General features: G+C 36.8%; 1 protein-coding gene and 1 long non-coding RNA gene across 2 annotated transcripts in view; both read right to left on the minus strand.

Moving 5' to 3' along the window:
• Positions 1-25,273, minus strand: part of LOC127641393 (uncharacterized) — a 69,037-nt gene that overhangs the window by 23,243 nt on the left and 20,521 nt on the right. Inside the window, exons 2-3 of the long non-coding RNA XR_007970159.1 lie at positions 14,649-14,847; positions 9,356-9,460 (exon numbers count right to left, since the gene is read on the minus strand). This is a non-coding gene — a long non-coding RNA (uncharacterized LOC127641393). The remainder of the gene's footprint in view (positions 1-9,355; positions 9,461-14,648; positions 14,848-25,273) is intronic.
• On the minus strand, positions 9,825-11,826 carry LOC127641392 (transcription factor Sox-2-like). Its single transcript, XM_052124376.1, has one exon. The coding sequence runs from the start codon at positions 11,593-11,595 to the stop codon at positions 10,660-10,662; it is 936 nt and encodes a 311-aa protein (XP_051980336.1). The 5' UTR covers positions 11,596-11,826; the 3' UTR covers positions 9,825-10,659.

The following is a 25,273-nucleotide window of genomic DNA, read 5'->3' on the forward strand; positions in this document are numbered from 1 at the left end:
TCTTGTTGCATGAAAGTGAAAGCTGGGGCTGCTTAACCCGTGCACAGGCATTCATTAACCCTGCGAAAAAACATTCATTAATGTCTTGCTTAAGCTGTATGTAGGTCTCATGAAGTGGACCATGAATGAATCAAATCCACAGTTGAAATGATTTCATGTTAAGAGGAAGCTCAACACAATACACAATTATTGATCTAGCATCAAAGAGTCATCGTGTCATTTCACATGGTTGATCAAATACGGCACAATACAAGCTGTGTCTACATATTATCTTTTGAGTTATGAACTTTAAAATATGTGACAGGTGCAATTCCAAAAGCTGCTAATCTGTGACATGTCGTTTTCTACAGCAATACAACATAAATGGCTCCGACATATAATCAATGCAAAGAGCTCTGCTTTCTAGGTTTTCTTGACGTGGCATTAGGCTAGTTTCGCAGCTTCTATTTAGATCCGAAGCATGAATGATCAAAGATAAGAAAATGCTCACAAATTTTATTCTGCAAGGAAAAAAATACAAATGAAATAAAAATGTAAAAATGCACATTTTGTTGCATTTATTTCTTTCACAACAGATTCTTTAAACAGAAAACATTTGTAATAATTAAAATAAATGCTGATGTGAAATTAAATTCTTAATATACTCGGTATAACATGTCTCTATGCACTGTAACATTTTCCTGATCCTTGAGGTGATCATGTGCAATGTCTTAAGGATTTTTTATTTTTAGGTAATTTGATCTATCACTCAATAACTTTTAAAAAATTACAATGTATGTAGCTAATGAGAATCCCGGAAATTATCTAATTTATATATATATTTATAAATATAGGCAAATACTTATGTTTCACTTCCAATTTAGTTTTTCAATAACTATCCAAAAAGTGAAAGGATAGTAGGTGGGGTAAAAAAAAAACGTTTTGCATGGGCTAAAGGCCCCCCCATAAAACACAATGTTTTTCTTAAAGGGGGAATAGATTTGTAATAAAGATTGTTCAAAGCAGTCTCACCTTAAGTGATCCAAACACAACAGAGATTCATTTCTTTATACACTGTAAAAATACAAAGTTGAGTAAAGCTTAAAAATTAAGGCAATCAGCTGCAAAGCATTTTCAGTTTACTCAGCTTTAGGCAAATTAGTTGTACCAACTTAATAATTCAATATTGAGTTCCATGAACGCAATGCAATAAGTTCAGCAAACTCAATAATATCAATGATTATTAAGTTCAATAAACTTGTTTATTAAGTACAGCTGTCCATAATTTTCAATATTCTAGAAAATAATATAAAAACATATTCTTTATTAAACTCTGTGTTCATTATATCGTGAACATTTTATGCTTAAAATGCTCAAGTTCATGTATACATAAGTCAGGTGTATGTAATATAATTTGAAAGCTTAGAATCTGACCTTTTCACAGATAACCATCACTTCTGCATGTATGTTACTTAAGATAATAAATCAAGGCCTTCATTTATCCGTGTCACAATTTTAAGCGCCACCTAGGGGTTATGCGGTTGAAATACGAATATGAATATAAACGTCTTTAAATAGCACATAAATAGACAAATCCTTCATCAAAATCTCTCATGACTGTACAGTTTTTGTTGCCCGAATACCACAGTTTGAAAGTCATCAAATACAAACATCTCGTTTATGCTCCTTTAGCTGCTGCTGTAAGCCCCAAATAGCTACAAAGTTTATATCTGCATTTAGTTTTCTAAAAAAAACAAAAAAATAGCAATTTTTTTCATGTCTGTGAGCTTGCTTGAGTGAACAATTCAATGATATATCTTAGATTTTCAGAACAAAATATGCAGTCCAGCAGGAAAAGTATGCTAAACAAATCATCTGAAAAATATGTTATTTAATACTGATGATAAAATACATCACAAAGGGGAGAATCTCAATTTTCTAAACTGGGAGATTGAGCTTCTAGTCCACTCAGAGGCCGAGATATTCAATGAAGCAATGGGGGTGGTGCATGACCTAAAATAAGACTGAATGTCTATGGAGGAACACATCTGTAAGGGTTAAAATGCGTTAGAGCGCCACCTATATTTCAGATCAGCATTTTGTGACAGAAGGAGATAGAGGATAATATTGGCTTCCTGCCATGTAGTGGAACAAAATATGACTATTTGGAGAGAGAGATGGGGCAAACAGAACCAAAATGCTTACAAAGGACAACACAAAAAAAAGTTTTGATAAATATTTTGCAATTATTCTGCAATATGTGTAAATGGTGAGCTTTTACATTTGAGTGTGAAAAATTTCTTTGTCAGCCCAAAAATCCTTTATTAAGCAGATCTATATTTCAACATAAGATCCTGTGACAGCCCCACGAAGATGCAAAACAGTTGGTCCATCTTAAAAGGTGGTTTAGGTAACAAGTGCTTCAAACTTTTAGAAGTTAACAACAAAAAAATTAATAATAATAAAAAAAACTTTATTAAAGACACTGGAGCATCAGTGATCAAACTGAGCATGCTCAAAAACCTGTAAGTTCCACATTCTCCACAACACTTGACATTGTATGTGCTCACCATTTAAAAATGTAAGTGGCTCTGACTTAAATGGGATAAAAGTTCCCTTTAGTGATTGTTTTAAGAAATCTCAACGTTTTCTACATTCGATAGTTTCATCAAAATTGAACGTTGGATTTTACAGTGACTTGAGATGTTATGAAATCCAAAATGTCTCTTAAATTAACAGGAAATAGCACACTCTTTTGGAAGTGGATAATTTGATAAAGCATTATATTAATTTGCTACTCAAAAAAACAAAACAATTGCTGTCTCAAAAGTATTTGCATGACAAATACAGTATTTAATACTATAAATTAATTACTATATCATCATCATCAACACTATATCACTACAACCCCTTCACCAACTATGTTTTTATTATTATTTATTTCCACACATATAATGTCGCTCCATCAATATATAATAAAAAAGAAATGCATTTCTTCAATATCGATACACTTTGCGACCAAAAATATAAATAATAATATTTTGCTTAAGGGAGTCCCTTTATCCCCACAGAGCGCTAATTATTTCTAGAACACCCTATTATTACACATTGAATGTTGTTATTAATTATGTTTAGTACATTAACTGTTTATAAAATGCAAAGTGCTACAAATAATCCAATACAAAATAAAGTGATAATTCAGGATTTGTTTCTCGCCCAGGAAGGGAACCCAGCACTTGGGTTGTTGGCAGATAATGCCATAACAGCCCACCAACTGTTGCATGTTTTAATGGGACTCACTGTGTTTCTTATGTTAATTGGGCAGGTTGAGCGCAAAGACAGTGAAATCTCATCCTGCGACTAGATTGGCTTTTCAGAGGGAGATGTCATTTGGCTGAGCTCTGATCGCCTCGATAGGGAGATAGGCACCTGATTCAAATGGTTCGCCTGTTCCCTGTAGTCACACGATCGGCGTGTGAACTCTCTTATTTACAATCAAATGCCCTGACCGGGCAGCACACACTCCACTATCTCCCATATCAGCCCATAGAACCAACAACACCCGCTTTTAACTGGCCCAACGCGTTTGATCACAACAGCTTTATTTGTCACGATTGAAATGCACGATTCAAAAATGCTTTTGCATTCGTTTGGTAGCATTTGAAATGAACGAAATCTAGCGCAAAAATGAGAGATAACTATGCGTCATTTAAAACTGTTGTTTAGTTGCATGCTTTTGTTTGCTCCAAATGTGTGTCCTATTTAAAGCGTTGCGTTTCGTCACTTACAGGGAATGCTCGAGAAGCTCTCTAATTGAATTTAAAAAAGAAAAGAAAAAACTTTGCATTCCTACAGGGCCTCTGACGAGTGGACAGGGGCCATTCAAAGACTGTAGACCCACTAACCACACTTGAGTATTAATTAGACTCACGCAAGACAGACGTGGGGTGACCTAAAATGCGAAGTGTCGAATTTTACATTTGCTGAATGATTTGATGAGTTCGGGTTACTGACTCATTTCATGCATATATGTTAAGATTAGGCTATATTTAACAACCAAATTAATTGAAAACTGACGTTTCCCCTTTATTCCACCTTAAACATTATTTTACGTAGCTAATTGGAAAATAATCGGCGGAATCGACATTTAAATTTTGTTTTTTTTTTCTGTTAAATTGAAACTGGCCTTGTGTGCTTATAACTCAATCAATTGATCATTCAAATAAATTAAATCTACTTTAAATGTCTCATGTGTTGTTCATACAGACTCGATTCAAATTTACAATTCGAATCGAATCTAGCCGATCCATTCGAATTAGCGGCTCAAAATAATCCTTAAATGAAAGTCTCGTGGAGAAAATCACGACACCACGGCATGTGTATACCTTTAGGGCAGGAAGAGCCAAAGTGATGTGACCATTTTGAGAAAATGAGTTGTCAACAAGTCCACGCGTTCCATTCAGATGAAACATAATGGGCCGGTTGAGGGGCCCATTCAACGTCCAGACAAACTTTGATAAACCCTTTCTTCTGAAAGCACACATATGTCTGATTGGTCCACAACTTAGAGAAATTTGCCTTGGGACTATTCCCAATAAACATTTCCTTTCGTTACAAAGACATACCACCGATTTTATCAGTCCACTTTGGATCGTCAATATCTTCTGCTTTGTGAGAATTTCAGATTAGCATCTTAGACTGTCCAGTGTTTCCAAATGACAAACCTAGAGAAACATCTTGTCAACAAATAACAGATTGAAATGGTGTAATTGTCGATGAATATGATCTTTTTATAGTAGGGTGACCCAGTTGCTTTTAGTGTCATTAATCAACATATGCTATGTACAAGTGAAGCTTGAAATTGGGTGGAATGAGGAGAACAATGCTCTGCTGTTTGTGAGGGTCAGTTAATGACAACCTCCTAACAGCCCCCAAACCTAATGCTGGGAAACTAGCAAAAACTGATTTCATATGCTGAAGATCATTCATGCAAAAAGTGCATATGTAGCCTACACATTCACCTGGCCACTTTCGGAAATGGGAATTATATGGAAGAGATTAAGAATATATTATTGAGTTTCTCGAGCATTGATAGCCAACCCAAAGTTTTAAGAAAGATAAATGCAATGCATTCGCTCTACTTCCATTAACGTCGCAACTCACTTATCATGTCATTTACATTAAGAAAAATACGACAGTTTTTCGCGTTGCCGCTATTTCGCTAAATTTTCGCTAGAATAAAACTTTATTTTAGCTCTATAAATTGAAATGCAAAATGTGTTATGAGCTTTGAATGGTTCTCTAAAATGTCTTAAAATTAATTTGATTATGGAAATTAATCAAGTTGCATGTTTGTCGACTTTTTTTTCGTGTTGCCGCTATTTCGCAAAATTTTCGCTAGAATAAAACTTTATTTTAGCTCCATAAATTGAAATGCTAAATTTATTCTGAGCTTTTCTGAGCTTTGAATGGTTCTCTAAAATTTCTTAAAATTAATTTGATTGTGGAAATTAATCAAGTTGCATGTTTGTCAACTTTGGCGTTTCGAATTTATCGAAAAGTTTATAAATGCAACGAAAAAACGCCATTTAGGTTATTACAGCTCATTCAGTTTTGACAAAGGACGCATAAATTCATCCAAATTGGTAAATGGTGAATATTATTTATTTAGTTATTTCCTAACATTTTTAACAAACCTTTCACTCACACATAATGAGTAGTGTATAATCCCCATCCCCCGTCTATCAGTGGCGCGTTCAAATAGAACGCTGGATCTGCATCGCTGTGACTGATCTGCTGTATAAAAGCTGAGATTGTTTCACGCGTGGGGTGAAATACTTGCACCTCAGGTTTGCATATGGCCAAACTTGTTGCTCCGCATAGCTAATGATACTGGACAGATATACAAGTGCTTATGTAACTCATATTGGGCACTGACAGGTGTGATTAAAAAATAATAGATTCATCTAAACTGTTCGATTCTTTATCAGCTGTTGGAAATGCAAAAACATGTATCTAATTATATTATCAGTACGCTTACAAAGCCCGTTAGAGTTCAGAAATATTATAAATAATCAGAATCTTGAATGGAATAAAAGCCGTTATAATGCAGATGTCTGTCGTAATGATAATTAATCATTTTTAAAAGATGTTGCATTACTGACAAGGAAATGTAATAAACATCTTAAGATTAGATAATGAAATCTCCACTATAAGCCTAAAGGCAACATTATTCTGGATAGAAAGATATCCACTGTCGGAGGCAATCCACCGTTATTAAATAATAAAGAGATGGAGCTTTACACTGTTGTCGAGAGAGAAAAAGGACCAATTATCCACGGTGATGTTGCCATTAGTGACGTGTTAACTCAAATGTGTAAGAAAATTATCAAAATAATTGTTCGCATTTTATGTATGCAAAACTGCCTATGTAGCTATACGAATGACATCACAAACAATAAAACATGTGTAATAAACAATACAAAGGTGTGTGTCTACAGCACATGCTATGGGATAAAAACGTTTCTTTCATGCATATTGTTGACAGAAAGTAGGTTCAAGTCTTACATTTGCAAACAAGAAGGATCTGACTAAAAAATGACTTTGGACAACAAAGACTCTGACAGCTGGAAAAAGGACTGGCATGAGTATGATGACAAGCTCTTGGTTGAATTGGATTGCCACAGCAAGAGGATCTTGAGTAGAATTATGAGTAGAGTTATTCTTTCATTCGTCCCATTTCAAACTGTTTGTATAGTGTCCGACATCGATTTATACACACACAAAATACATATAAATATAACTACATTTGTTCTTTCTTAGGTAGTACTATACATTGACAGAAATGTATAAATAAATATAGGCTCCTTTAGACGTCTGCTTTCACTCTGGTTGTATACACGCACTTATCGGATTACAGATAATACATAAAACGCTTCAGAAGTTTTAGGAAATGATGCTGTTGTGTTTGGTCAGACTCGGTTCGGTCCGAGCAGCGGGACTGATGTGGTGCTGGCTGACAGTGTGTGGTCTTATTGAGACCCCCATCCCCCTGTTACCCTGCACCTGCACTGGATCATTCACCCAATGAGAGACATCTCTGACAGTTCTCAATTCAGCCAATCTCACAACGCTGAATCCCCCACCATCACTGCCCCCACCCCCACCCCCCAACAGCCACAAGAAACAACTTATTACTTTCTCCAAATAGTTTTCAACTTTCTCCACCCATTTACAATCAGCGCCAACCGGCATCGCATTACAAACCAAACGACAGACACACTAATCTCACATGTTTATTTCATATGTTTTTAAAGTGATATAGTACATAAGATTCAATATGGTTTAAATAATAAAAAAGGAATAAGAATAGAAAAACATATTGACAGCTACTGCTCACATAATAATACTAATTTTCCAATTAATAATAGCCTAATATATGTTTTATCAGGATTAGATGACAGTAAAATCAATAAATGATTAATATAATTACCTGATGATTTGTATAATATTACTACATTTGTATAATATATTGAACTAATCATAAATAATAATTGAGTAATATAGATATTATAATAAAATACAAAATTATTGTATTATTGTTATTATCAATAATAGTTGTAGGCCTATATGAGATGTATTTATCTATTCTCATTGGTCTGTTCACGTATATCCCGATTCAACTCATATTTGCCCATATGACAAAAAAGTGGGCTTTGTTCTTTTAACTGAAAGAAGTAAATATTCTAATAATCCGTACCCATAATTACTAATGCTGTATCAGTAAAAGCTACAGGTTTGTGTAATGGTTCCTCGCCGATGGTTTAAATGAGAGAGTTTTGAGGATAAAGAAGACTCCAGCGCTTACCACCTGTTGCTCTACAGATATCTGCTGCTCCACAACATCATTTCGCACGGGCCATGCCCCTCATATATTCAACCTCACGATACAGGTTGTTTTTCAACACCTCATTGGTTTGTATGCTGCTTCATTATATCAATAGGCAATAAAATCACGTGCATGACAACAAAAACATTTATTTTATTGTTCTGTCTCAAACAGGGTCTCGTCCTTGGTTCACACCTGGCATTTGCAAAACCGAACGGACAACGTTTAAAAAATGCTTCAAATCCAGTGGATTCGGTTAATTTATGTCATGTCATTTTTTATCGTCGCCCATTTCAATATGAACCCAACAACGCAACAATTGAACGTCGCCGCTTTTTTATTTCACCAACAGGCTCAAATGATAACGTTTTTAAATAGGTATGTATATCTACAAAAAGCATCAGAAATCAATAAGAAAAGTAGACGAAATCTTGTTGGGTTTTTTTTTCAGCTTTCATTCTATAGAAAATAAGTAGCCTTTTCAGAACCCTGTTTTGAAATTACAGTTCTAAATATTCTTGAACCCCAACACAAAGAGCCATTTGCATTAAATTGATAAGGTAACTTCTAAATCGAACAAATAAAACGAATCATTTCGGATCGCTCCTTTTCTAGAAGTAAAATGCGTGATGCACTCACATCCACACTTAACATAACCCTTACTCTCAGTTTATCAAACAGATTCGGCCATTACAAGCAATGCCTGTGCTAGTATAAATAATGGATTTAAGCAGTGCTCCCTGACCCTTTGAGAGTCCGGCAGGGACACGTTTGTCGGAATGAGTCCTCTTCAAATATTCATTTAGCGCTTAATGTGAGCCCTTCTCCCCCGAGACCCGCTGTAATGGATGCCTCGGTGTCTTGGCAAGAAACAGCACTAATCTACCAACACAGAACAGCAACATTTTCGAACATCCTCCAGATTTTAAACTCCTTCCATTCATACACTTCACTTCTTTAATCTTATCTTAAAGTACACAACTGAATCGAAAGATGCAAATGTATCCTCACCTAATATTTGTTCCCGTTCGTTTTTTACATTTTGCAAAACCCTAAATGTCATTTTCACCTCATGACAGTGTTTCTTTTTTATTTTATATATATATATATATATATATATATATATATATATATATATATATATATATATATATATATATATATATATATATATATACACACACACACACAAACATCAATACGAATGTTCCCTTTAAAAAAATTATTTTACATAATATATTATAACGACCTGCCGGATCTTTATTTTTTTTTATTAATTTATAATAAAATATGAATTGCTAAATATCACTCGTCCTAACAGTGAATTCTAAAAAAGAAATGAATAAATAAATAAATAACTCCTTAAAATTATATTTCAATGTCACTTTTGTAATTTTGTGCACACAAAAATAACAAAAAATAATTTCCATAATTTCAGCAGTCTTTATAAAATAGCTAATGAGAAATAAAGTTGAAAGACATGACTACCTTGACATGCGTCTTCGTTTCATTTGGGCCGTTTTATCTCCCCAGCAGAGCAGAGATTTACAGGCAAGAAACTTAAACGCTGGTGTCTCTCAGTCTTCGTTTCCACTAAAAAATAGAAACGGAGTTAACTTAATACTCACTCTAAACGGAAATAACATCTAACATTTCATAACAAACACGGTCATGGATTCTTCACATGAACTTAAAATGTTCCAGTATACTTACTTTAAAAGAGCTGCACCCCTGTGTCAGTGTGTCATCTTAATAAGACAAATGCTTATGGTTTCATGCAAATAATGCATAGTTTATGTCAAGTCTGTACTTTAAAATGCAGTGTGTGTGTGTGTGTGTGTGTGTGTGTGTGTTTGTGTGTGTGTTAGAGACTATGAATGCATATTAAAGAGACAATTAGCTAGATAAGTTCGATAAATAAAATCAAAACCAGAAACCCATTTCAAATATCCAAATTTCAAACATTTATTCATTTCAAACTGCATATTGAAAAAAATTGTATATTGTAATATTGTAACTGTTATAATGATGTTATTAGTTAAAATATATACACGGAGTGTTCGCAACTGCGTACAGGCCACATTTTAAAACACAACTACGAAAAAATAAAAGAAAGTTTTAAAATAAAAACTTAAAATATCACAGTAAATATACAGAAAATGTACAAACCATGAGAAAATAAAGAACACAAACTTCATATACTTAACAGATGAAGAGTGGGAGACCAAAATAAAATAAAAGATGCTAACCTGCGAGAGTGCCTCTGTTTGTTTTCTCATTTAGAACTTAATAATAATAATAATAATAAAAATAACGGTTTATTACTATGTCATTTCAATGAAAAACTCTTTTTTTAGTCCTTTTATTTCAGTGTTTGCAGAATTTTGTAGCATACTGAACTAAACATCAGTTCTGCCATCTTTTTGCACAATTTTAGCTTTTATAAAAATGTAACTTCCTGCTGTTTACAAACATTACATCTGGTTGTTATTATTTTTCTTTGATAAATACTGTACAAAAGTCGATTGCAATAATAAAACATTTGATTCACTCTCCCCCATGTCTACTTTCCCAATCTCTTACACCTTCTGGAATAAAAAGGAAAGAAATCAAATCAAATAGAAATAAAAACAATGCAGAACAAAAAACTGTGTGGAGTTCCTACCGTTCCTCTTTAAATAGAAAGCAAAAGTTTTGTGTTCTTTCCTTGAGTTCTATACAACTTTCCCCTCCCCAAAGTGTTCTGTACAAAAATAGTCCGATAAGGAGTCCAGCGGTATAGAAACGTTCATTTACATATGCGATAATGGAATCGTGCCGTTAATCGTCGTACCGGGCACAGGTGCGCTCTGGTAATGTTGGGACATGTGCAGTCTGCTCTGGGCGCTCTGTTCCTGGACCTCCGCCCCGGGCAGGTACATACTGATCATGTCCCGCAGGTCACCCGTTTGACACTGTCCGGCCCGGGAGTGAGAGGACGACGTGACCACCGGAGGACTCGAACTGGACTCAGACTTCACCGAGCCCATGGAGCCCAGCGGCATTCCGGGTGTGCTCTGCTGCGAGTAGGACATGCTGTAGGTGGGCGATCCGTTCATGTAGGTCTGCGAGTTGGTCATGGAGTTGTACTGGAGCGCGCTCATGTCGTAGCGGTGCATGGGCTGCATCTGCGCCGTGTTGTGCGCGTTCAGCCCCGGGTGCTGCGGGTAGCCCAGCTGCTCCTGCATCATGCCGTAGCCTCCGTTGGTCCAGCCGTTCATGTGGGCATAACTGTCCATCCTCTGGTTGACCCCGGCGCCCAAACCGCCCCCTACACCGACACCTGCGCCCATGGCATTCCCACCTGGCGCCAGGAGCCCACCTGGCAGGGTGTATTTGTCCTTCTTCATGAGGGTCTTGGTTTTCCTCCGGGGTCTGTATTTGTAATCCGGGTGTTCCTTCATGTGCAGAGCCCGAAGGCGCTTGGCTTCGTCGATGAACGGCCGCTTCTCGCTCTCGGACAGAAGTTTCCACTCGGCCCCGAGTCGCTTGCTTATTTCCGAATTGTGCATTTTGGGGTTCTCCTGCGCCATTTTCCTCCGCTGGCCCCTCGACCACACCATGAAGGCGTTCATGGGTCTCTTGACCCGGTCCGGGCTGTTTTTCTGGTTGTTACCCGAAGAGTTGGTGTTCCCCGTGTTGGGCTGAGGGGCCGGGGGCTTCAGCTCGGTTTCCATCATGTTGTACATTTAAACCGATTTTCTAAAGTCTCACTCACCAGTGGCAAACAAAAAACAAGTCCAAATTGGAGGTTGCTGAAGTTACCTTACCACTTCTGGTAACTTTGCTGCTGTGGAAGTGAGCGCTCTTAGGTCCTGTTGTACCCACAAACTTCTTTTCTTAGTCTTGAAGAATGAACACAAACTCGGTCTCCCTCTTCGCCAGAGCCCTTGTCAACTCCTGATACTTTTTGAACAAGTTAATAGACAACCATTCATAGAGCGACTGTCAGCGAATATAAATGGGTTTGTCGCTGACCAATCAGAGCGCGTCTGCTCCCTCAGCCACGACCGTGTGTCTTTTGGATTTGCATAAAGGGGCGGGGTTACGGACGCTCAGCAGTGCAGCGTGAGCCACGGACAGCACTTCTCCACCAATAAACACTGTCAGAGCAGGAACTAAAGTGAGAACATTTCACACAAATTGCTTTCTAATCAAAGTACATTACAGGGACATATGATATTAAGATCCTAAAACTAAATAGGCCGATATGATCAATTCAGAAAATCTTGTTGTTGCAGTTTTATTTTTCTGTTTAGCTACATATAAGTTTATATAGGCCTATACAAAATTGTATTTTAGGTCGGGTTTGATTTAATAATCTTACCTGAATTGTTAAAATATTCAAACACACTTTTTAAATGAGTGAAAGTTCAAAGTCAGTGTGAGTTTCGGATAATAATATTTACTTAAATATTGCTTGAAATAGGCTAGTTTTCTTAAAGTGCATTTTTTTTACGTCTCTTGTATTATAACACCGTTAAGTACATCTCTTCATCTTAATATTCTAGCTAGCAGCTTGTATTATAAAACTAATACTAGCTAGTAGGCTAGTTGTATTATTAACGCATGCGTCTACGCTGAGATTGAAATAAACAATTCCACAGAGGCCTAAAGATGACTTATTTTCTTGAAAGCACTCTGAACATAAATGTTTGGATTCCTGTATTTATTTCTGAAGTTGAATAGACTTCAATTGGCTCAAGTTGAAAGCTAATTCGAAAAATTGAGACCCGTCAATCATCACAAATAGGTAGTTTTGTTTCGGCTGTTGTCATCACATCACACTGAACAAAAGCGCACTACACTGACCGTCTGAGCTGTAAGGATTTGTGTTATTAGAATTATTCAGCAGAATCCCTTTAAAATAACATGAAACTAAGAGCCAGACAGAATCATGGTGTTTTGATCACAGCATGTGTTAACTAGATTTGCTAATCAGATCAGAGTTGTGATTTAAAGTTGACCATGCTTTTACACAAGTTGACTATACACGACACGACGAAAGAGGTGGAACTAATATACAAACAGGCTTTATGTCAGACAAACACGTCGGATCACTTGTATTTCGCAATGCACTAAAAGTAGATCTTTTTGTGTTTCAACAGCGTCCTCTTGTGGTGGGAATATCATACGAAATAAACTCAATGTAAGGCTTCTTCAACAATATTTCCAACTATTAGCATTTATCAAATAAAACACAAAGCTCTATTTCCAATAGGCTGAAATCAGTTTTTAAGGATGCATGCATGAATAAATAAATGTCTTAATCACTTCATGTTTAAACTTCTGTTAAGCGACTAACAACGTGAGAATCTGACCACGATTCTAATGTATCTCTAATCTGCGCTCTCCCTCTCTCTCTCTCTCTCTCTCTCTCTCTCTCTGTGTGTGTGTCTCTCTCTCTCTCTATCTGCATTTGAGTGTCTTAATCTGTTTATGGAAATGTGTCGAACAGCGGGGAATCTCTAACATCCCAGAGTGCTCCTGCTTTGTCTAAATTGTATATTGTCAATTGTCACTGTTCTTTACAATAGTTAGCAGCTTTTGAAACACAAGGTGAACCTACTCTGTCAAAAATAAATAAACAAATAAATACATTTTAATTATATGAATAGATTGCTTTTGTAAAATGCCGCAAATACCAAAATGTTTTGCTTTTTTTTTTTTTTTTTTTTTTTAAGAGAATTGCATGACAAATAGCGTAAATAAAACAGGAAAAAAAGAAAATACACATGAACCACATGAATAAATAATGATAACAAACTATAAGGTGTTCTTGTGTAAACACGGAGTGAAAAACATCGCCATTTATTTTTCTCTTTCTTTATAAAATAAGTTAATAAATAGCCAAAAACAAAATATCTTTCAGAATAAATAACTAGCGATTAATGTTTCATTCATCAATGTAGGCTATTTATGCTTATGAAAAATTATTTGAACAAATTCGCTCCGTGGAAAACTCTATTTTAACAAACATATAACAATAATTACGCGAAACATGATTTAAAACTAGGAGTTGGATTATTATTAAGTCCTAAAATAAGGAGTTACAAATTAGTAGGCATGCTGAGAGAGAGAGAGTGAGAGAGAGAGAGAGAGAGAGAGAGAGACAGAGAGAGAGAGAGAGAGAGAGTTCTCTCCACTAGGGGCCGTGTTGACTACAGATCAAAATATGACAAATGACACACTACTTAATGCTCTTTAATATGATAACGGTGTCTAAAGTATATACATCTAACAATTTAAAAATATTAGGAGACCAAATAGACACATTACAACAACAAGAAGTATGTAATTGACCTCCTTATAAAGAGTTTAAGCTTTCCTTATTCAAATGTCTAAGTTTAAAATGACAGATAATATTCTCTATTAAATTTCCATGACATCACTTTGCATTTAAGAATCACACATTTTGTGTTTAAATCGTACTCATACAATAGCCACGCATTTATTATTTAAAAGCCATATAAAGACAAGTGGAAAAACAAATGTTTGTTTTTCAAAGCTGTCAAAATACAGCCAACTTTTAAAACAACGGGCAACAAGTAGACAACTCTATGTCAAAATCAAAAGTAGGCCTATATAGCCTAATAAATAATGCACATTTAGTCGACCAAACAGTATTTTATTAATAATGACAAAAACTATTTATAACCGTTTTAATGTCTAATTAATAGCATTTCCCAGCAGACAGAATCGCACGGACGTGGAGCATCACACCAGCGTTACTAACACTTACTTCGACACACATCCAGAGTTCCGTGTTCATCCAGAGCGGATTCTCACATACCCGGCGCACAGACGCTCTTCCCGGGCACGCTCTCATCCAGCGGCCGCTCTCGTGATTCATCAGCGCCCAGTCGCTGCTTGTGCCCGCTCAGAGTGCTCACTGCGCGGCTGCCTTCACCCGCTTTAGCCGCTCTATAGCTCTGCACCATCTGAAAAAGGGGCCGATTGAAAAAGAAGAATGCATCAAGAACAACAAAAGTCACTTACAGCAAGTCTACAAAACCCCCCACCAAACATAATGAGAGGGAGAAAGCTTTATATTATTTCACTGGGTATTCATAGATAATTTGAAGCCATTGTTTCTGGCACAGATGGCTCTTTTTAATACAATAACACTGCGAGCTCCACCAACAATAAAAATCTAAAGCCTTCTCCTGAATAACAGTTTTTGTTCGCTCTTGTAAAGGGCCCACAAAAGCAGTCCTGAGGTAATGGGCTGTTTTTTTTTTTTTTCAAAGGCAAAGAATGGCTATTTGATAAAGATTTTATTTCAGAAATCACACTGGCGGGTCATGTATAGCCTGGGTACATTCAGAGCTGCCATAATTCTACAACAGCAACAAGAACAACACTGATATTGAAAACATATTTTTAAATAAGAAAATATCATTATTATTATTATTAGGGCCTATTTATTTATGATTAATTGATTAATTTATGATTAATGTACTAAACATAACTCAAAAAGTTCATAATTCATGGAATCATAATTACTGTCAATCGACTATAGAAAATGAAAGCAAGACATATTCCACTACAATGGTCTTAAAAGTGTGATTTATGGTGCGAGTTGTTGGTATATTTGCAGGTAAATGCAATTCATTTGCGGTTGATATTTCTTGCAGTTGGGATGCTAATTAAGGCATGCTAAAATTAATAATAATAATAATAAGACATCTAAGAAAAAAACATTGCTGAAGGTGAATAAGATGCTTTGAACCAACAGTCTGAGCCTCGCTCGGTATCACTGGCACTCTTTGGCTCTGGCTGGGTCAATGCTCTTATCAGATTTGACAGGGCATTGAGGTAGAAGGAAACCGAGGAAAGACAAAAGGCCTCACTGGGAAAAGTTGTTGTGTGTTTGTTTACCTTTCTTTAGGTATTATAGGCTGCCTCTTCCTCCCTATACCTCCATACTGACAGTAATCCACTGCACTGACGGTGGAGGCTTTGTCTACACATAGAACATGGTTCAGTGTTAATCTCTGCGGTGCTGCTACAAAAGAAAAGCAATAATGACTTCAGTCAAAATACAACTCTGACTAATGAGCTTGCAAAAGTGCAAGCAAATCGAACAGATCACTTGCATGCAGTGTAATTATATTAATAAATAAATCAAAATCTCTCTCTCCCTCTCTCTCTATATATATATTATTGATAATCTTTTCCCCCTTGATCTGCCAAAAGATAACTATGAAACTTAACAACAAAAAACTCCCTTTCAAAGCACTCTCCCATTTGAAAAAGAGTCTTGTTTCCTGGCTTTGATAATTATTGTTAATAGGATTAACGGATTACAGATTTACTCTTAGTACCATGCTTTGCTGCAGATTGCCTTATTAAACTGATCTCATGGCTACAATCACAGTCAGATGATGACAGTAGACATCTTCAACAACCATTAAATGGTGACAAAACAGAGAAAAATGACTGCAGTCAAGATTCCCAAAGCTCCGTACCTGATGTATTTTTGCGTTGTGATTTGTAGAATACTAATGTGTTTGTGATGAGATGGTTTGTATTGCTGAATTATGAATTAATGGCAATTCATTTCCATATGCATGAGTGTGTTCTCTCCACTATTTGGTGCGCTTTATGGTTACACAAGCTGAGCTTAATGGGAGGATGACACTTTAGACCCCTGTGCTGCTCCTTTTAGGCCCCGCTGAATCTGTAATCAAGGGGAAGTGTTTCAGGGTTCGAGACCTGTCAGTCACAGCCCGAGTGAACCTCCGTGTGAACTTCTTAAAGGGCTGAATGAACAGAGCTTCAGTGGGACTAAATGGGCAGACACTCTCCATGTGTTATTAATGTACTATAATACCATTTCTGTTATTAAATGAGATGCATTGTAACCATGTTACATAAATTGCTTAATCTGAAACGCAAACTGGATGCACTTATGTTTCAGTCACTGAGGCATACAATGGATGATGTCAAATCTTATTAGACTTAGTGTGGTCTGGATGATAATAATAATAATAAAAATGTGATATGAATGGGTGAATCTCACGATAACATGTCCAGGTCACATTTCACCACAAAATCGAAAGAAAGAAAGAAAGAAAGAAAGAAAGAAAGAAAGAAAGAAAGAAAGAAAGAAAGAAAGAAAGAAAATGAGGCTTGTACTATTGAGATAGTATAATATCTTTATATATCAGATTGATGTATAGGAGTTTGATCTCAATAGTGAATCTATTTATATTCTCAGAAATACTGTAATGCAATGATTGTTTGTTTTTGAATAATTTTAAAGGCAGTCCAACAACTATCATGATATATAAATAACTTAAACAATATATAATAACTTCACATTACGGTAATAAAAAAAAATATATATATATTTTTCACAAGGAAAGGGTAGGTGGGGAGGGCAAAACTGTTCTGTAAATAATGTAACAATGCAAAAAATGGCACGGAAATGTCAGGTTTCATGAGCTTCATCCAAATAGTCATGCGCTTTAGTTTTTAAGTTCTGCAATCATCATTTACTTGAGACAATCCGTCACGATTGTAAATGCGATGCTAAAACAAGCTTGTTCCCAAGACATGATGGCTGTTCCTTTGTTTTCACAAAGCTCATCATGCTTAAAGCCTATGTCATACTTTGTGTGGGATATTTTGCATTCATAAGACAGAAAAATATGACATTCTCTGAGATTATCACTTCTTGGTGTGTGTGATCTACCTAGACACAACATCCTGAAACAGTAAGTTTAATGGCGGAAGCACACAAGATCAAAACCATCACCACATGATGAAAACCATCACCACCTTGAATTTCATTTAAGGAATTGAAGGCATAGTATGTTGACTGCAGAATTAAGGGGCATTCACACTGAATGCAATTTTCTCTGACAAAACGACTTGAAGATTTCGAATTAACTTTCAATGAGAGTTGCTGATTTAAGGAACTTTTAGCGATGCAACAAAATTTAGCAGAATTCCATAGAAACACTGTACATTTCTGCAGAATTAGAACAACATCCATCACAAATTACTATATATCCTCCAGCCCCTTTTGTGTTTGTTTATTAAAAAATATTGCCACATTGATTATGCAATATATGTGTTGAAGTGTGAAGCATTTGCCCATGTTTCCATTGATCATGGTATAAATAATGTGGGTGAGGGGACAGGGCAGTTTACTTTAACTTTTTTTGATTGGGGGGTGGGGTAACCCCATCCCCCAGTCAAACTACACCCCCCAATCAATGTAACTATATCCATACCCCCCCCCCCCCCACCACCACCACCACCACCACCACCACCACCTGACTGGGTTGCTGGGTTGTATGTATGACCTCTATAACATCTTTACTAAGAAAGATCTCAAAGGTCAGGTGCATGACATGGCTGCAAAGACAGTATTTCCAGAAAAGAAAATAACAGGTTTGAGTCCTATATTCATTTCCCAGGTATTCTGAGTTGTCTAAAGACCTCAAAGTCCTCTGGCTTTTGAAATGTTTAATTAAATGACTTACTTTATCATCAGTAACTTGAAACGAATGAGGGAAAACAGTTTGCTCAAGCTCCAAAGCAACACAAAAGACATTATTAGAAATCACCACCAAGGTGCAAATACCATATGGCTTACATTTGCCCATCTTGTCTCGCTCCAGTTGAATTAAATTAAAAGGGGTCTGACTTGGAAATATAGAATGCTGTGTCTACACTTCTAGTATAGATATGGCTCGAGTCCCTCCTTCAATAGAAGTGTTTATCAATTTAAGTTTGATCACTTAACATGCCACACAAATTAAATGAGCATTCATGTCAGTAATACAAACTGGGTTGCTTTTCCCGTACAACAACGTAACTCACTGCTTAACCACCATACTCACATTTCCCAAAACCATAGTAACTATGTTGTTCGAATCACATGGTTCAACAACATAGAGCTGTCATTAATAATTTTACACAGGGGGTGGAGTTAAACCTTCTGCAAAGATCAAATAAACGTCAAATTATAATATCTCATTAACATGGACACTTGAAAGTAATTTATTGCGAGAATGCGGCTTCAGACACAAAATTGGCTTTCGAATTTACGTTAACTTTTATTTATATAGCACCTTTCATTACCCAAGGACACTTTACAGAGCATAAAGGAACAAAAGAAAATTACACAGAAAAGCATATGTACAATGAAAAACAACCCAGAGAGAAAATACAACAGGGAAATATGTGCATAAAAGAACAACAGGGTGCAAGTAAATGGATTTTCAATTCAGTTTTAAACTGTTGGATTGAGGAATAACATCACAGAGATGTTGAGGAAGGGAGTTCCAGAGTTTAGGGGCAGTGACACGGAAAGACCTGCCACCCATTGAGAACAATCTTAATTTTGGTACAGCTAGTAAGTTAGGATAGAATGACTTACGAGAGTGCACAGGAGTATAATGGTGAATCAATGGTGCCAAGCCGTGGAGAGTTTTGAAAACAGTAACCTTGATTTCTGACTGTAAACGATTGGAAACAGGTAGCCTATGCAGTTGGTGTAAAATCTGATTCATGTGGGCTGACCTCCTGGTGTGTATTAGGATTCGAGCTGCAGAGTTCTGGACAAGTTGTAGGCATTGGGGTGTTTTAGAGGGAAGACCAGCAAGGGAATTACAGTATTCAAAGCGAGATGTGACGAAGGCATAAATCGTTAAATCTAAGTGAGGGACGAAGTCTGGTAATATTGCGGAGATGTAAGAACAAAAACAAAGCGACCTTAGCACAGCAGCATAGTAGGGGTGGGTTTTTGGGCAATGCTGCAGTTATTGGCCTGATGGTGGGAATGCAGATTGATTTTGGTCTTGCGGCCTAAAGTTATTGTAGCCTTGGACCTCAGGCCGCAAAACCAAAATCGATCTGCATTCCCACCATGGGGACAATAATTCTGCAGCATTGCCCAAAAACCCACCCTTAATACGCTTCTGTGGTGCCAACGTTACACACCCTGCCAATTTCACATGCAAGAGGTAAGCTCAAGCTGAGATATCATATTATCTACATGTAGTTATATAGTATATTTAATTAATATATAAATTGTAAACAGCAACTGTGCCTGCATTTAAAAAAAAATTGATTTCCCAAACCTGTACCGTTGTGCGCTGGATACACAACTTGGGATGTTTGGCAAAACTCCGCCTTTAACGTTAAACTCACCTCAATCCATGGTTGGCCTTGTTTGGCCCAAGGGTAATCAGCTGGCCAAAGGCCATTGTCCCTGAGAAGGCCCAGAGGAGGCACGATGAAGCCCTGGAAGTGACAATGGGAATGCAACTAGCATGAGCTAGCATGCCCTCAGTTGGCCCGAAAGTGGAAATGCAGCTATTGATATCCAAGACCAAAATCAGAGTGTGACGACTCAAGAGCTTTAGGGCCAGTTAGCAGGATTACAGTTTTATCACTGTTTAATTTTAGGAAGTTTGAAGCCATCCACACTTTTAGGTTATGGGTACATGAATTAATTTAAGGAGGTGGAAAACCTACCCGGGACTGAGAACTAATGTATATCTGCGTATTGTCAAGCAACAGCAACATTGCACTGTACAGTGGAGTTTCCCTCATTCGACATAATCATGTACTTGAGCACATTCGCACATGCGCACTATTTCAAATATTCAACCTATAAGAACGAATCTTATGCATTTACATGGAAATATTTAAATCATTCTTCTAGGTCTGTTAAAACCCTTCCTCTTAATGCCTTAAACAATGTAAAGAAAACAGCATTTGCATTTAAATGACGTTTCAGAACACCAATTCCTGCAAAAACCCTGGAATAAGTCCATGTAAACAGGGTCAGAAGTCTTGACAGAATGAAATATACTGTAGAATTACAGCTATAGAAGCGTAAACTAAGTCAATTGATGACAACACCACAAATGAACAAAAAACTATGCTTCTAACGACCATAAGAGAGCTGTAGTTCCAACCAAATAGTTTTGCAATTCTATTTGCGAATGTTGGTTAAAACTATGATTTTGGGAAACTGTTGAACTATGTTGGTAATAATGAAACTTGCAGTCATAGTTTGTTAACAATGCATGTTTGTTGCATGCTAAAGTTTAATCCTTATGGTTCGGGGTTTGTTCCAGTATGAGCAACAGTAATAGTGATATGCTTGCCTTAGTAGTAATAAATTCAAGTTAATACAAAACATTGCCCATGCAATTCTCCCAAACAAATTGGTGAACACTTCAAAGACAGTCTTTATGCCTGTTAATCAAAGTCCACAGGCACAAACACAAGAGACAGGTGCTATCAAAAATCCGGATACAGCTTTGTAGCTTGAGACATCATATGGAAATAGAGCTGCAGCAACCCTCATAATGAACAGACAGATAACGTAACACTTGCTCACTGTAATGGCAATAATTGATCCGGATAAATGGCACAAAACTGGTGATGCATTGACAGTGCTTACTAGACAGATACTCCAACCAGCAGACATACCGATGGGTTTTGTTTACCGGCCAATTTGAATTCAAATAAAGCTTTGCTTTCGCTGACTGCACATCATTATCCATGAGACTATAATCCCACTAGCAAATCCTACAGCTTCCAGAGCCAGACCTTTTGTTTGGGATTACTGGAAGCTTAGTCTATAACAAAGAGAAATGAGGCATTTCCCTCATCCTCCGTTATTAAGTGTGAAGAGTTGTTTCAAATCCAGATGAGAAACCGGACACACCACAGGATGATACCTCTTAGACTCCGATGACATCTGCAGTGGGGACCCCTTGCAGGTGCCACTCCACTCATTTCCTCTTATGATAACATAAGATACAGGCTTAAAGAACATATCATAAACACAGAAGCCAACATCATAGCAGTTCAGAAGGGCTTCTACTTATGCTTGTTGTTTGTTTGTCTAGTTTGATCTTATTGGTCTCATTCTGTAATGCCAAGGAATTTGCAAATAGTGAAGTGAGAATTTGGTGCAGGATAAAAAGGTCACTCTTATTAAATCACTGATTGGTTTCTAACTTTGAATTCCGATCCACGGCCAAGTCTGATGGGGGTAGATTGTGGGGTCAGGGTTCCTCGTGGCCAGAAGCTTCATATACTCCAAACAAAGAGACAACCAGTGGCCCGCCTAAAAACCAAACTGCCACCCAAAGATCGCATCCTAGTTCCACCTCTTTTTCGATCACTGTATCCACCATCCACATTCTTAAAAATACACGTTTTTCAATCGTTCTTTGAACCACTTTAGATTCAACCAAGAACCCACTTCTTATCAAGAACCATTGTTTGGCTGTCTAGGGTTCTTAAAATTCTATGTGGCTTTTTGGAAAGTTCTTAATCAGCATATTGCCTTGGATTAATTAATGACACACATATGGTTTCCTAAAGAACTAGAGAGAGAAAAAAGTTATTTTTGAAACTTATAAAGGTTCTTCAATGGCATCATGATTCAGACTGGAATATTTCAGAAGAGATCTCAACAATGTCTTAACCTGTGCTCAGTTTTGCCAAGATTCCAAAATCTGCAATCAAAAGTCTGAGATTTCAAACTCAGTTTTCAATCTCTTCTCTATTCTCGCATGACCAAATTATTTGAGATATGCTATCCACAATTTAAAAAATGTGGTGGTTTTCTAAAGTTTCTGAATGTTTTTTATCTAGAATGCATGTCAGATATTTGTCCAGCATTTTACCTTAAACTTTTAAACCTTCACTTTTAACACTCCACTGAAACCATACCATGACCTGAATAACACTGCATTCTCTCACAGACTTCTCTCCAGATTGACACTGTTAATTGGAGAGTTTCCACCCAACATGATGGACTCAGGACATGTGAATCATTGAGTTCCTGGCTTCATTGAAATGTCTGATTTGGCCACTCATTCCCAGCAGAGGAATCACAGATTGTTCCAACCCTGGCAGGTTGAGTGGAGATATCTGTATGGAACCCGGCTCTGGAACACCATCTGAGAAGAGCAGAGGCTCAGTTTGATGGCTGTCCAGAGCACTGGATCAATACAGCTATCTCATGGACATAAAGACCAGTCCTTTGTGAATAGAAAGAGATCAATGTGGTTTCGCACCCCCACCACATCGCAAACAATAAAACATGATGGCTGGGTTTTTGGAGATGCTATTAGGCTGTTCTAAATTACACTGAAAACACATTTCTGTCAGAGTGGTTAGATAAGAAAACATCATCACTGTTTTTAATGATTTTCAGACCTGTTTCTTCAGAATTTCACTAGACTAGACCCGTATTCATGTGGTGAAAAGTTGGCAACCCTAGTCTGCCATCAAAAGTCAGCAATCTAAGTATAACCTGCCCTATGATATATTAGCTACGCTAATTAAATTAAATTAAACTTAATTTAATAGCTATTTACTCTTACTGTACAATTGTCTCCTTTTTTCTATTCCTATTTATTTTTTAAGGAAATTTAAGTGAAGCATCTCAGACAAATTTGATGCTTCAATAAATCATAACTGAGACCTCGATGAAGTCTCATGAGCTCTGAAAGAGTAACCCCTGAGCAGTAAAACCATCTTCGAGGGAGGTGTGCATTTAGTGACAGACAGTCTAACCTCATATGAAGGCTATATTTATTATCATAAAATTACTTCAAAGCTTCACCAGTTTTCAGACACATTCTAGATATAGTTCCCAAAACTCCAAATCGTCTCTCTTAATGAACCTAAGCTCCTAATTGGATTTTCAAAAGTTTCATTCGGGGAAAAAAAACACAATTAACTCCAAGTCATCCTGTCAGGCTTGAGTGCCCTCTATCAGTTATATTCACTCATGTACACACTAACTACAAGGAGGTCTCGCGCTTATATGGACCGGCCGTGACTACAAACACATTTTTCCATCTCAGGCTTTTCTGTCCTCTTTGTTTACACTGTAGTTGTAGAATTTCACAACTATCCCATAAATACCACCGGCTCTCGGGAAAGATAAATCACTAGTGTTTGCTTGTGTGTGAAAAGCAAAGAAAATGAGATTTATGGAGACGTAGGAACGTCCATTCACACACACTCACTAAGACGCGAAGCCACTGTGGGAAACAAGCTGCATTACAACGCTCTTCATTAAATGGCATCATAAAGCACACATGCACGTTTACACATGCAGTGGCTGCTGACAAGTGCACGCAACAGTTTGCAGCATCTGTGTGTGTGTGTGTGTGTGTGTAAGCTGTTCCATCACCTCCCACTGTTAACATCTGCTCCGTTTAACTCTGCCATGCAACTCTGCCAAACTAACACATGCTAATAGAATCAATTGGATGACGCTGCCAGTGTCTCTGCTCATGCGCTGATAGATGGTATTTGATAGAGTTTGTGGAATTAAAGATTTAAGGTAAAGGCAGTCGTAATTGTTTGACAAATTAAAGTGTTACCATATTTTTATTATTGATGTAATACAATGATGGCTTTTGTCATATATAACCCAGACCAAAATAGTCCCATCACAACTTGTAAGGTATTGTAGGATTTGGCTCATGTGAAAAGGTATGACTTTAAGACCAACCAATCAACGAACATAATTTCAGTTTGATACAAAACAGATTTTTGCTAATTTGGGTAGGTTTAGGGTTTGGGTAAGGGGTTACACATGTATTGTTCTCTCTGGGAGTTGTTCAGCTTTGAATGAGCCAACTTGAACAATTTCTTATAATTTTGCCTTATTATACTACTATGACTTCAAGTGAGACCAGGTTGCCCAGACCATTTTAATTGTTCTTTAAGGTTGGTCTTTCATAGCTCAGGAGACTTAAGAGGGATGTTTACTTAAGTCTCAAGTTTGTCTCAGATGTGTCTCCTGAAACTGCTCTCGAAAGTTCTCATTTGTAAAGCGTCTGCTACATGAATAATTGTAACTGTAAATTCCTTTGGAGACATTCAAATGAGACAATTGTTGATGTACAGTAAGAGTCTTGAGCTATTAGACTAATGAATGAGTTCATATTGAGATTGCTGTTTTTTGATTGAAGACTTTCACGTTGAAAACGTTTTTCACCATTTTTTCACCTGAGAAAAACTCCACTGTAATCTAACGTCATAAATGTCTCAAACTGTTCTCAGATTTGCCAAGATACCAAAGTCTGCAATCAAAAGTAAGAGATTTCACTGTGAACTAAAAAATGTATCATCAAATGCATACCTTTCTATACCTCTTTACTCGTATTTTGCCAACATCTCAATAGTTTCCATTTTTATTTCTCTAAGAAATGTTATGAAATTTGAGCAAAATCGAAAATTAAATGACAAATAATTGAATTGTAAGATTCCAGAGCTTTGAAAGAGCAACTTCTGAGACTTTCTGGTTCTTATCTGGTTGATCCTTTTAGCGAATTTGAACACAAGACAAATCGATGCTAAAAC

The sequence above is a fragment of the Xyrauchen texanus genome, chromosome 50, assembly GCF_025860055.1.
Source record: "Xyrauchen texanus isolate HMW12.3.18 chromosome 50, RBS_HiC_50CHRs, whole genome shotgun sequence".
NCBI classification, from domain to species: Eukaryota; Metazoa; Chordata; class Actinopteri; order Cypriniformes; family Catostomidae; genus Xyrauchen; species Xyrauchen texanus.